Here is a 14,048-nt window from a genome sequence, read left to right as displayed (position 1 = left end):
TGCTGCAATCCAAATTGCCCCCCCAAATTAATTTGGAGCTATTGCAGCAGGAAGAGGAAAGAAAGTCTCATTTCATGTATGGGGATTCTTTCACCTATAAAATCTCTACTATTGATTCAAGCCATAGTAATTTAGCCTTAAACCCTCAATTCACAGCAGAACTTAGATCACCTTCTATACCCCACAGTCAAAATCCTGATGGTGAGCATGTAAATGCCATATGCCATATGCATCTCAGATTCTGACATAGATTACAGTGCACTTTTCCTATTGATATTCCTCTGATTGCTTTGTCTGGGAAAAACACTGTAAAATTTAACAATGGGAGCAGTGAATATATCCATATATTCAGTCATACATATATACCAATCCAATGAGGTTCTAGCAACATAACCAAGGATAACATAGGATTTGGATTTGGATCCTATGTAGAATCACTCTGAAGAAAATCCCATCTGCCACCTCTTGCTGCAGCCTTCTTTGCCTATGGAAATTTTCCTTCAGACAGTCACTGGACCGAATGGAAACCTGGGAGGGGGGAGCAAACGGGGAGTCTGCAGCACGAGGGGAGATGTTCTCCCCCCCCTTTTCTGCAGAAAGAAAAGCTGTCACATCAGAAGAGCTGCTGCTACACCAAAGGAATAGCATCTTGGGATCCAAGCCCATATTTTATTTTTCCTGATGATATAATTTGCCCCAAACACCGACACAAGAGTTGTCAGCCATGAGATGAGAGACATCTATTCTTGCCAAAGCCTAGAGCTTTTACTGCAGCCAAGATTCCCCCCCCATAGCTCCAGTTCTATTTACACTTAAAATGTGCTTTACAACTTGCATGATTTCAAATTAGAATATTGAGAACAACAGCTGAACTGCAAGTTCTGTTCCTCATCCTCTCCATACCATGGGGGGAAAAAAAACACTGGGTTGGGGACTGGCAGGCTTACCATATCTCTGCTTATGGAGGGAGATCTCCTGCCCCCTGACTCTATTGCTGTCATCAATGTACTGTGTGGAGGGAGAAAATTGGCTGATCAAATGGAGAGACAGGTTATCGTCATCCCCAATGCAATCACACAGCACTGCCTCAGGAGCAATGCTCTAGTACTTGTCAAAAACTCTAGCGCCTCTACCTTCCAGCCTTCCCCATCTTCCACTGGTTGCAAGGCCATGCTTGTCAACCCCATGGGGTGGCAACAGTACGATATTTAAAACCAATATTTAAAACCAATACCTGTTCCTTCTGGATTTTGTTCTGTAGCACTTACCCTCCCCACAATACAAGGTGAATGTTCCCAGGCATATGTTGGGGAACTGAGTAGGATTTTTCTCTCTTTGACCATGGAAGGAGTTTTATATTTATCCCAAACTACATGTGGATTAGGTAAAACATGCTATTGCTGTTAGTGTGATGGTTCTGTTGTCTTTAAAATGTTCTTCTGGGTAGTCACTTATAAACTATATTAAGGAAGCTGGTGAAGAACCATGATGCAGTAATTGGAGTGAAAGGGAGTGAGGGCAGTCTTAGACTAGTTATCACAGAGCTAGGGATTCTGGAACAGGGACTCCTTTGGAGGTATTGTAATTTCCTGATCCAAAATTCAGTGGCTAGTTTAACTGCCCGTTAAAAATTATTTTTGGTCATCATTAATGAAGCTGTGGCCCTTTAGTCATTCATTACTTGTGCACTTGTGCACCTCTCTTCATTCCACATGCAAATAGAAATTCTACCTCCTAGAATTTAATTTAAATACACATTCTATTTAATATGTTGCACATATAATGTACTTGGTTCCTTGTTCTACATGAAGCCTTCTTAATAAAAAAAAATCTGATTTCTAAGCTATTATATAATGATCAATCAAAAACCTTCAAATCAATGTTGGCTTGCACAATTAAATCAGCCGTTAGCACTGAGAAGTATGAGACATTTTTGAATAGCATTAATATTTATTTAAACTAAAGTATTCAGACCATCACCTCCTTTTCATCATCTCATCATTATTATATTACTATTAATATGAGTATCCCATCAGCTCTAACATGAAAGCTGATTCAGCAACAATGAAAAGATTGTGATGAGTGCGACATTGTGTATAAGAACTGAGAAAAATGTAGAAAATTGAGAAGATAGTGTCGAAGACATTCTCCATTCTTGAAGCAACTGTATGATGTCATTTAAGATACTGTGGTACTGTTTTTCTTAAGGTAAAAGCTTTAAAAGAATCTTTATAAACATGAAAAACCCCTTGTAATTCAGTTTTATTCAAATTCCACAAAGGTGCAAAAATCGACAAATAATGTAAACGGATTCTGACTGCATATTTCATGCGTGAAAGGACATTTCTATTTATGCCACAAAAGGAAACAAATTTTGTTGATTTACCTTTCCCACTCAACCCTCCATGCTGCAACCCTCCCCCCTAGCTTTTCCTGAGGGTCCTCCCAACTTCCTGGTGGAACTTATCAAGGGGGAAAGGGGGCTGCAGCAAACATCAGCTTTGCAAGGAAAATTTTGTCCACAATTCTTTCAATACCATGCAGTATCAAGAGACAACACCTCCGGGGGGTAGATGCTTATTAATCACAGAGAGATCTCAGCCTCATGACTCCTTTATAAAATGATAAAACTGCATTGTCACATCATGTGGTTTGCTACTGACTGGCAAGAGCCACATGACGTTCAGATAATTGCATTTTTGTAATGATTAGACTTCAGGATTTTACTGCCTGGAGAGGAGAATTCAGGAACTAAATGATCACAAAAGTGCTGTAGAAAAAAATCTAAGAGAGAGAAAATGAAAAGGCACTTAGTACTGTGTACCAAGTCATTCTTTCTTCTGAACTCTACTGCCACATTCTGCTAGACTGTATTTTTGTTTTCTTGTAACCATATCTTGAAAAGCAAAGCAGGAGTCATATTTCCTGACTGATTTCTTCAAACAAGTGATCATTATTATAAATCTCATTATAAATACCCCTACTATTTAAGCTGTGATAATTACTACTAACTGGGAATATTCCTAACCTTCCAATTGCAAATAGGACATTTTCATCCGTTTTTTTAAAGAGTGCAAAAGAGGATGGATGCTCCAAAAAGAGGCCATGTCCTCTTGAAAGATGACAACAGGTAACCCTACATATAACTGAAGAACTGCTATTGCAGAAGGGCATCAGTTTCTTCTACTTCCTTCAGTTTAGGATAATAACTCAAATATATGACAAGGTATATATAAAATTCTTAAGATTAAATATTTCAGTGGAATTTAACATTATAAATCACCTTTGCTTTGCTTGCTTCAGTAGAAGGAGGCATTAAAAGGAAATGTGCTGTTCTGTATCACAGTTAAAGAAAGGGATATGTTCAGATTCAATACATACCATTACAAGATGGTAAAACTCTGTTCCATGAAGGTTTTCCATCAACCCCAATCACACAAGTGATCGTGGAAGGATCAATAATCTTGTAGCCGGAATCACACTGGTAAGTAATACTTGACCCAAGTTTATAATCTGATCCAATTCTAGTCCCGTTCATTATGTTGCCTGGGTCGAAACAAGCTTCTCTTGGTTTTTCTAATTAAAAGAAACAAACAGGGAGAGATAAACATTAGGATTCAAATCCACAAGTACTTGAACAATAAAAATGATGGAAACAAGTTGAGATTTTTAGAAGACTAATCTTCACTCCAGTACTGATCATATATGACAAAAGTATGCTAAACAGGGGAGACAGCTAGCTAGGAATGGATAGAAAACAAGCCCTATTAAAATGTTAGTTGAAATGAGATCTCCCATATCCTCGAATCAGCAAGTCCAAGGGATGCTATCTCCATGCTGACACAAAATTTTGGCATCACACAGACATACATGGGTTAAGCTCTCAGCCAGTCAATGCCAGGAGCTTGACTGAAAGGAAACTTAATACAAAGTTTCATATATTTGCCCAAATTTCCCTGGTGCATCAATTGCATCCATTCCTAGGTCACTCCCATCTGGCCACAGTGATCCTTGCCTTTGTTACATCCAGACTGGACTATTCCAATGCACTTTACTTGGGGTTACCCTTGAACAGTATTTGAAGGATGCAGTTAGTGCAGAATGCTGCAGGTAGATCACTGGTCAGGGCCAACTACAATGTGCATGTCATCCTGACCTACCAATTGATTCCTGGGTTTGATTCAAGGTATTGTTTTTGACCTTTAAAGCCCTACATGGTGAGGGGCCAAGGTGTGCTCCTGAATATGAATTAAGATAAGAGAGGCCTTCCTGACTGTACCCAAGTGGCATCACAAATTTGTGACAACCTCCCCAAGGGAGGTGAGCCTTGTCCCCTCACTTTCAATCTTTAGAAGTCAACTGAAGTTGGTTTTATTTAGAACAACATTCGGTTAAGTTTAGTAGCAGTTCTGAGTAGTGATATTAAATTTTGGTTTTATGTTTTCACTATATTTTATTCAACGTGTTTTATCAATGCTTGCAAGCCATCTTGAGCTCCAAGGAAGAAAGGTAGTTAATAAATGTTCTAAATTAATATTACACAATGGAGACAGAAGCCAAAAGCTCAATTCTTTTGTTTGGCCCAAAGCTATCACATTATCTGGGACTCTTTGATCTTAGGGGATGGATGTGGCTCCCCCTAATCAAACAGACTGCAGTGGTTGTCCATGAAGGTAGGTTCATGTATCCAGGAAACATAGATGGAAAAAGAGGATAAAAAAAAATCTCCTATGTGCCCTGCTTCTTCCCACTCACAACATTTCTTAGGGTTTCTATGTATGATAAGTTGTGAGGAATGCAATGTTTTATAATTCTTGAGTACTGGCATGAATACTCTGTGGGTTTTCAGTATTTGAAAAGAATCACATTCTCTCTCTCTCGCACACTTTTCCACTTTTGAACAAACTAAAACATAAACTCATTCTTTTGGTATAAGTATAGGGTCCAGCACTCTGTGCCACACAAACAAACAAACAAACAAACAAACAAGCATGCACCCTCAGAAATTCATACTGAGGACCATCTTCTCACAAGCAAAAGGAAATTCTGCACACACACACAAATAATTTTAACCTATCTCTACGATACAAATTAAACAGAGGATCTGTAGTTTATTCTGCCTTGATTGGTATTAAGAATATGAGGAGGGAAAGCTATGAAGGACACTAAAACACTATGTTCATGCACTTGGAAATATTTCTTTCTAAAAATGTATGCTTTAATTTCACTGCCTCCGATGTTTTGGGTGGATTATCCATCTTTATATTTGTAGAAAATAACAAATCATTAGACACAGTAGGATTTGAATAATACATAATACTTAGAGGATTAATAGGCATAATACATTTTGATGTTGGATGCATAATTTGCATCATTAAGGTATGCTTTTTTCAAGGTTATAACTCAAGCATTAAAAATAATTTGATTACACAGAGGTATTTTACACACAATTACAGGGAAACATTCAACATATGTATTCATGTTATATCAATCTTCTGATTGGCAACTGCACATCTGACAGAACTTTTGTCTTGGCTATCTAAAATATTCTTTTTAAAAATGCTAATTTCCACCATGTTAAGAGGCTAAACAGATTCCTGTATGAAATAATCCAACAATTTGCAGGAACAGTGTAATTTAATTTTTCAGTGTAGTTAATTTTTCAAATAATAAGAACTTTCTGATTACATTCTTAAAATGTGATACTGCTTTAGCGTTTCTTTATTCAGAACTGTATTGATAACCCAGTTCTCTTTGAGGCATGTTTTGGGTGATTTTACATATTTCGGATACACTGGAAGAAGATTTCTACAAAGAAGCTACAGTAGTATCTACTCTGACAAAAAAAATTCTAAGCATAGATGCAGATTTAAGCAAAGAAAAACAACTAACGAGACAAGAGGAATCTGCATGTTCATTATATCCTTATTCTTAAAGAAAAATAAGTTAAAACGTATTATGCAAATGCATATCTTCTGATTGGCTATGAACAATTACTAGATAAAATAGTACAATTCTCATTTTATATAAGGTAAAAGGTAAAGGTATCCCCTGTGCAAGCACTGGGTCATGTCTGACCCTTGGGGTGATGCCCTCTAGCGTTTTCACGGCAGACTCAATACGGGGTGGCCTTGCCTGTGCCTTCCCCAGTCATTACCGTTTACCCCCCAGCAAGCTGGGTACTCATTTTACTGACCTCGGAAGGATGGAAGGCTGAGTCAACCTTGAGCCAGCTGCTGGGATCAAACTCCCAGCCTCTTGGGCAGAGCTTTCAGGCTGCATGTCTGCTGCCTTACCACTCTGCGCCACAAGAGGCTCATTTTATATAGCTGTTGAGAAATAAATATGTATGGAAATCAATCCTGAAATAAACTGCACCCAAATGTTTGCTTTGTTGGAATATATTAAGCAGATGTACACAATTTCTTCATATTTAGATTGTGTGTGACATTGCCATTTGAGACAAACTTCCCTCAACAGCAACTCCTATTTTTGTATGGCACAAACAGAGCACAGAAGTGCAATCATGGAACAAACCAATGTAAAATACATTTTATTGAACTTCAAGCATTTAACAAATAAAAATTATTAGAAAGATTAGGAAGTTAATATTATTATTCATTTGTAGAATGACACTTTGATTTCACTGCATCTATAAATATATAGTCTTTGGGATTAAAGTATGATCAGAAATGTATGTTCAGATATTAACTAAACAAGCCTGAACTTTACCCCCTCCATTGTGTAATATAATTATATCTATGCAATTATTATTTAAAATATCTCTAGACTATCTTTGCTCACTAACGTGACCTCAAGACAGTTTGCAACACTAAAAATGAACTCTAAAACAATATGTAAATTAAATGTCCATCTATTATAATCTACATTAAATGTTGAAGACAACAATAAATGTCTCTCTTTCAAAGTTGGCCATCTGATCAACAGCAGTAAACCTCAACAGAAAATTCTTGTAAATAAAGAAGCCTTACACAAACAACACAAGATGGAGAGGGAAGAACAGTAACGCGGTTCAAAGTACTCAACCCTACAAAAGTCACCATTCTAATCTCCCTTTTAGATGGGACAAGAAAGACTGACTTCATGAATGGGGCTGGTGCACAAGTTCTTAACAGGAAAGGTGCATATATAGGTTTCAGGTCATGAAGGGTTTCAAAGGTTAAAATCAGTACCTTCAAAGGTTAAAATCTATCAAGTAACATAAATGTTCTAAGACTGGTGTAATAGGATGGTAACAATATATCTTAGGTTGCTTCCACATAGAAATTTTGCTCTGGTTTGGCTTCCAGACTGAACATGTCTTTTTCCAGAACATCCATATGATATTGTTGACCATTCACCCACTTTCAGGGCTTTCCCCTAGTTTGCTTTTTTCCAAACCTGATTTGATGCAATCTTTTTTGCAAATATTACAAAACTAGTTTCAAAGCTCGTTCTTAAGCCCTGAAAGGGTCCCCTCCCTTGGGTAGATATAGCCTTTCAGTCACCTGATGACAGCTTCCAAACCTAGGACACAGATGTTTGGTTCTGGAGACTTAGTTAATGACATAATGAGCTGAGTATCATTGGCATGTTGATGATATCAAGCTCCAAACCTACAGTCTCATTCAGGTGTCTAACGTATGTGAGAGGTCCAAATCCTGTGGTGTCCCAAATCAACGCTCAGGAAGCTGTCCTGGCAAATCTAGTGGAACAGAGAAGACTGAAACCATTGGAGTACCAGTTCCTTCATTCCTACATCACTTTTCAAATGATTTAACAGGATGGAGTAATGTACAGTAAGGAAGTACAGAAGAAAAAGGGAGAGCTGATGACTAGGTTTGGAGGAAGACTCACGATGAGATAGAAATACCATCTTATAGGATTATTTATTTATTTATTTATTTATTTATTAATCATACTTATATACCGCCCTCCCCGGAGGCTCAGGGCGGTTTACATCATAACAGAAAACAATACATAAAACAGTCTGGAACATGTATAACTGATAACTAATAATTGTAACCAAAATAACAGCACAATATAACGGTATAATAATATAGTACTACAAACAGGTCCAGGGCTTATTGATGGGATTCTGAGGGGGGTGGCTTATTGATTGAATTCTGAGGGGGGGTGGGGGGGAGCAGGGGCCCTTGGTCGCTGTTGATTACGTCTGGTCTCAGCCAAATGCCTGGTGGAGGAGCTCCTTTTTGCAGGCCCTGCGGAACTGTTTAAGCCCCGTCAGGGCCCTGATCTCTTCTGGGAGCTCGTTCCACCAGGTAGGGGCCAGAACAGAGAATGCTCTGGCCCTGGTCGAGACCAGACGGACTTCTTTAGGGCCAGGGATCCTTAGCTGGTTGGTGGTAGTAGAGCGCAGAGCTCTTTTGGGGGCATAGGCGGGGAGGCGGTCCCTCAGGTACACTGGGCCCTGACCGCGTATCGCCTTGAAGGTAATAACCAGAACCTTTAGTCTGATCCGGAATTCAACTGGTAACCATTGCAGCTGGTGGAGAATAGGCCGGATATGAGACCTCCACGGTGTTGCTGTGAGGATCCTGGCTGCTGCATTTTGAACCAGTTGTAGTTTCCGGGTCAGGGCTGAGGGCAGGCCTGCGTAGAGCGAGTTTATTTTATTTATTTGGATTTTTATACCACCCATTCTTTACAGCTCTAGATGGTTTACATGGAACATTGCATAAATTTACATGTTTATGAGAGAGCTTATAAGATGGTGGCGAAGACAGTGAAGAAAGAATACTTTGTCAGCTTCATTGCATCTGCAAGCTCGCGCCTGGCAGAATTATTTAGCATGATTCTTTCACTCAAAGCCCTTGAAGAAGGGCCCTCAAAGGTTAGGAAATTTGACATAATCAGTGAAGCCTTTGCGAGCCGTTTTGCAGATAAAATCTAGTCACTCTGACACAAGCTACCCCCAATAGTTAATATAGAAGGGGAGCTGAAGACCCCTTTGGCTATCTTTGGAGGTGACTTTTTATAGCTTTAAGCGCCTGTCCCAGGATGAACTGGATAAGTTGCTAGTTATGGTGAGACTAACCATATGCTGCTGGAACCCTGCCCCTTGTGGCTCTTAAAAACAGCTAATGAGCAGGTGGGAGGATCTCTATCAACTTCTCTCTATCTTTGTTAATATTCCCAGAGGGGCTGAAGGGGGATATGGTCCTGAAGAAACCATCATTGGATCTGTGATACCCCATCAACAACCACCTCTCTGGGGGGCTTAGGTAAGGATGTGGTTTCTCAGATACTCTGGGACCAGACTGTGAAAGTGATTGCCAGAACCTTAAGCCTGATCCAGTAGTCAACTGGTACCCAGTACAGTTGTTGGAATGCGAGCCAGATGCGGGCCTCCAAGGTGTATCTATAAGAACCCTGGTTGCTGCATTCTGTACTAGTTGGAGTTTCCAGATCAGGGATAAGGGTAGGCCCACGTAGAGCGAGTTGCAGAAATCCAGCCTAGAGGTGACAGTAGTTTGGATAACTGTGGCTAGGTGTTCTGGGGCCAGGTAGGGCACTAAAAGCTTGGCCTGGCGCTCGTGAAGGAACACTAGCCAAACTACTGTCATCATTTGTTCCTCCAAGGCAAGAGTGATATCAAAGATCACACCCAAGTTCCTGGCTGAGTGTGTGAGTGTTAGTTGCACCCAATCCTGGTAGGGCAGCATCACTTCCTCACCTGGGCCTTTCCTACCAAACCACAAGACCTCCATCTTTGAAGGATTGAGCCTCAGGCGGCTCTGTTTGACCCCGCCCAACATTGCTTCCAGAAGTCTGGCTATTAAGTCTGGAGGTGAGTCAGGGTGGAGGTAAAGCTGGTTGTCATCAGCATATTGATAGCATCCCGGTCCGAACCTCCATATCAGCTGGGCAAGAGGAGCAGGAATATATTGAATAGGATTGGGGACAGAACTGCACCTTGTGGCATTCCACATGGGAGTTGCCAGCAATGTGATTGGTTCTCTCCTATTGCTACCCTCTATACGTGATCCCAAAGAAAAGAGATCAGCCACTGAAGGGCTGTCCCTTGTATCCCAGCATTGGTGAGGCGGCAAACCAACAGCTCGTGTATCAAATGCTGCTGAGACATCAAGTAGTATTAGCAGCACTGACCCAGTCCAGCTCGGGCCAGCTCCCGGCAGAGGTCAACCATCAGGGTGACCAGTGCTGTCTCTCCCCCAGGGCCAGGCTGGAACCCCTATTGAGCTGGGTCCTAGGACTGAAGCTTCCTCCAGGAATGGTGTCAGTAGTCTGTAGCAGTTCTTTCCACCACCTTCACTAGAAATGCTAAATGTGATACAGGGCGGAAGTTGGCAGACTCCTACAGATCTAGGGATGGTTTCTTCAGCAGAGGCCGAACCACTGCCTCCTTCAGCCCCCTCCGGGAATTCTATGGTTTAGAGTGAGATGTTGATTATCTCCTGAGGGGGAGGTCTATCCTTTTGATTAGCCATGAGGGGCAGGAGGGTCTAGAGTGCAAGTGGTCGGCCTCGTCAGTATCCTGGCCGCCTAGGTCAGCAAGAGCTATCTGAAATCATCTACTGGAGGGGTAGTCAAACTGCGGCCCTCCAGATGTCCATGGACTACAATTCCCATGAGCCCCTGTAGTCCATGGACATCTGGAGGGCCGCAGTTTGACTACCCCTGGTCTACTGCATCCTTCAGAGATGACCAAGGGGCTTCTAGTTCTTTTTCTGTGTCAAAAGTTGGCAGAAGGCCGTGGCAGAGTATTGAGAATCTATCCACAAAATATCTCGCAAATGCCTGATAGCTGATGTCCAATTTTTCTCTGTTTTGGCACCCTTCTTTGAGGGTGGTGAGTGATCAGGCTACCCTAAATAACTATGCACAAGTTTGTGGATGCAATGGAAACCAAGTAGAAGCTGCGATTTACTGACTTTACCAGCATCTCATAGGTTTTCATAAATGCCCTGTATCATGATTTCGACACTTCATTGCAAGTTTTCCTCCAAACTCAAAACTGTCTCAATTCCTGTTTCAATTTGGGGAGCTCCTCGGTGTACCAAGGGGTTTGCTTTTGACAGGGGTAGAGATGGCATCTATGGCTGTCAGCATCCTGTCATGCCAATCGCTGACCAGCTCCTTTTTAGAGAAGCACCGCGAGGCACTGGGTCCTGCAGAACTTTCAGGAACCCGTTGGGATCTATAAGTCTCTTTGGGCGAGCCAAAATTTGATCGTTATCCAATTGAGAAGAAGGAGGTATTCTCTGCTAGGTCTTCAGGGTATAGTAGTTTGACCATGGAACAGGGTTAGCTGTTATCAATTCCACTTCCAATCCTGTGATGAAGATGAGATCCAGGGTGGCGCCGGTGACAAACTGTGAAATCCCCAGTGTCACCATGGTTGACACCAGGTTCAGCCCTTTTCCAGAGGACAGCAGCTCAGCATGGACGTTAAAGTCCCCCAGAATCAGTAGTCTGGGGAATTGTAATGCTCAGGCCGCCACCGCCTCCAGCAGGGCTGGCAGGGAATCTGGTGTGCACTGGGTGTATGACACACCACCGAAATGGCCAAACTCTCAGCTGCATCCTAACAGAAGGTAACTTTATGCAAAAGCTGGTCCCTAATTTTTAGTGGAATAAACTAATTCTTTGAACCAAAGTTAACTAACAGTATGGAACAGTATGGAACACCTGTAATAGTACTTCAAAGTCCTAAACTTTATTTCAACAATGAATAGATAAAAGAGGTTATGTTTTTATATTTCAATGCAATGATATGTATTATAATAAATTTACCTTTATATTCAATGGCAAATCCTGACATGCCAACAGAAGCATCACTACGAAATGCCAGAAACAGGCTATTACCACTGCTCTCTATTCTTTCTGGAGCCTGGGAGCCTTGAAAACTGCCAATTAGAGGGCTGTTGGAATCTTCTCCTTCATAAATATGTAAAAAATCATAGCTGGGTTCCATGTTGAAGCTAAAACAGAGAACCAAGAAAATAAGATATGTCTTTCCTGAACAAATAAATTTACGCCATTAGTGTTCTGATGGTATTCTTATTCTAACATTTGTTATGTGCAGTATAATAAAGCATTCTTTTATTCCAGGATCTAAGATACCTGCATATTATAAAGTCTAACTTCATTCTGTAATTCATTTTCAGTTGTCACCCAATGATGTGTTTATATTCATCCCTTTTTTGTCTTTCATTTAGCTAAACTTCTAAAGCCCAGCTTTGACTCCCAAAAGCTTTTACCCTGAAAATCTTGTTGGTCTCTTAGGTGCTACTGGAGTCAAATCTAGCTGTAAGGTCCTCAATGTTTTTCAGACACAACATGCTAGGCAACTCCAATCCAAGAACTCTGATATGTATCCGAAATTCCTCTGTATGTCAATATTTTTATTTATTTCAACAGACCCTTGGAAAGGTGTGCCCTGCCCTTTTTAGTGACAAACTGCCTATTTCTAGACAGGTAGTGGCTAGTAGGGACATACATTCATTAAATCAGAGTTTGAAAAACACCTTATCAAAATTTTCTGACTATTTTATCAACTAGATATGGATTGGAGCTGTATTCCAAGTATCCAAAATGAGTGAGCCTGAAAAATCCTGAAAATATTCAGGGTTTTTTGGAACAGCCAGTCTGCTGAATTTAAAGGATATTTAAAAACACTGAAGTTCCTTTAAATGCCTTCTGGATGAACATATAATTTGCAGAAGACATTTAGAGGGACAGTGAGTTCACTGGTGGCTTGCAAAAGGCATTTAAAAGTTTTGTTTCCTTTAAATGCTTTTCACCCCTTCCATTTAAAGTAATAGAGGATGGGGCACCTTCTTTGGGGGCCAATAGAGTTGGAACCCCTGGTCAAATGTTTTGAAACCTGGGGGGGGGGGTGTTGAAGAAAGGCACTAGCAGCTATGCTGCAAATCTGCTGCTTCTACCTCAAAAAAACAGCCACCACCACCAGAGTTCCAGATACCCCCAGGTCAATTTAATATTATACCTTACAATGGTCTCCATAGGGTATAATGGAGCCCAAGTGGAGCCCCCCAATACTGGGGAGGGGGTTGGTTCAGCATATTCAAACCTGGAAAGTACAATAACAACCACCTGCAATGTTCCCTATGGCTTCTCTCACATTTTCTCTGGCTTCTCTCACAAATGCTCTACTAATTTACCTGAGGATGTTTGCTATGATTTTGATGTGATTTCCCAATTTTCTCCCAAGGTTTTCTTGGGGGGGGGGGTAATCTAGATGCCACATAATAGTCACAAAAGACAACAGTCTACAGAATATTGCCTTCCATGTGCTATTGTTGCCTAACAATTTATGGCACCAGTCTGAATGACAAACCATTTTTTAAAATATATTTTAACTAGGATAGCGATTTCCAAATTGCATGCCACAAAAGAGGCTTAAGTATGCCATGGAAAACCGAGCTACTGTGTTACATGTATCCAAATACTAATAAAGAGAATTGAGGTCTCCATTATATCCTATGGGGATCACTGGCTCTAAAGGAGGGAGCAGAAACATGCTATGCACAAACAGATCCCAGAAGCTGTACCACTGCCCAAAAAGAATAGCAAAAGAAAAAAGGCAGTAAACCTGCAGATAGTAACCACAGGACTATGGCATGTAGATGGGGATACCTCAGTCTCTGAGAAAAACATACAGGGTGAATCTTGTGTCTTTGCTTTCAACGCTTTGGAAAACATTCCTCTAAGTATACCTTCAAAGAATTTATAGAACCCATAATATTAAGCTCTGAAAATGAAATTGCTAAAACAAATTTAAAAACAAAACAAAACACTTAATCAGGAGTGGTTTAAGGATTTGTGGAAATCTAGCAGAGTACAATTGTGGTGGGAGGAGCCAGACTGGGACCAGAGGAGCCCCCACTGTGAAAAGGGGTGTCACTCTGAGTATCCTTAAAGATGAAAAAAGTGGGGAGGAAAAAGGATATGGTCCTGATCCACGGGGATCATAGCAGGTGCTATATGTGCTACATCAATAAACCAACCGGGCACCCAATGCCACGTATTGTCCATGAGTT

The 14,048-nt window shown here is 40.8% G+C and overlaps 1 protein-coding gene across 3 annotated transcripts in view; it reads right to left on the bottom strand.

Annotated features, from left to right (window-relative positions):
* The window catches only part of CSMD1 (CUB and Sushi multiple domains 1), a 1,334,105-nt gene that overhangs the window by 187,105 nt on the left and 1,132,952 nt on the right, over positions 1-14,048 (bottom strand). For all 3 annotated transcript variants that reach the window (XM_077309265.1, XM_077309276.1, XM_077309285.1), the window contains 2 exons: positions 11,779-11,966; positions 3,382-3,576 (listed from right to left, as the gene is read on the bottom strand). In XM_077309265.1, the coding sequence (XP_077165380.1) occupies positions 3,382-3,576; positions 11,779-11,966 (383 nt within the window). The remainder of the gene's footprint in view (positions 1-3,381; positions 3,577-11,778; positions 11,967-14,048) is intronic.

This window comes from Paroedura picta, chromosome 1 (genome assembly GCF_049243985.1).
Source record: "Paroedura picta isolate Pp20150507F chromosome 1, Ppicta_v3.0, whole genome shotgun sequence".
NCBI classification, from domain to species: Eukaryota; Metazoa; Chordata; class Lepidosauria; order Squamata; family Gekkonidae; genus Paroedura; species Paroedura picta.
Note: the sequence above shows the minus strand (reverse complement) of the source record. Positions and strands in the feature narration are given on the sequence as shown.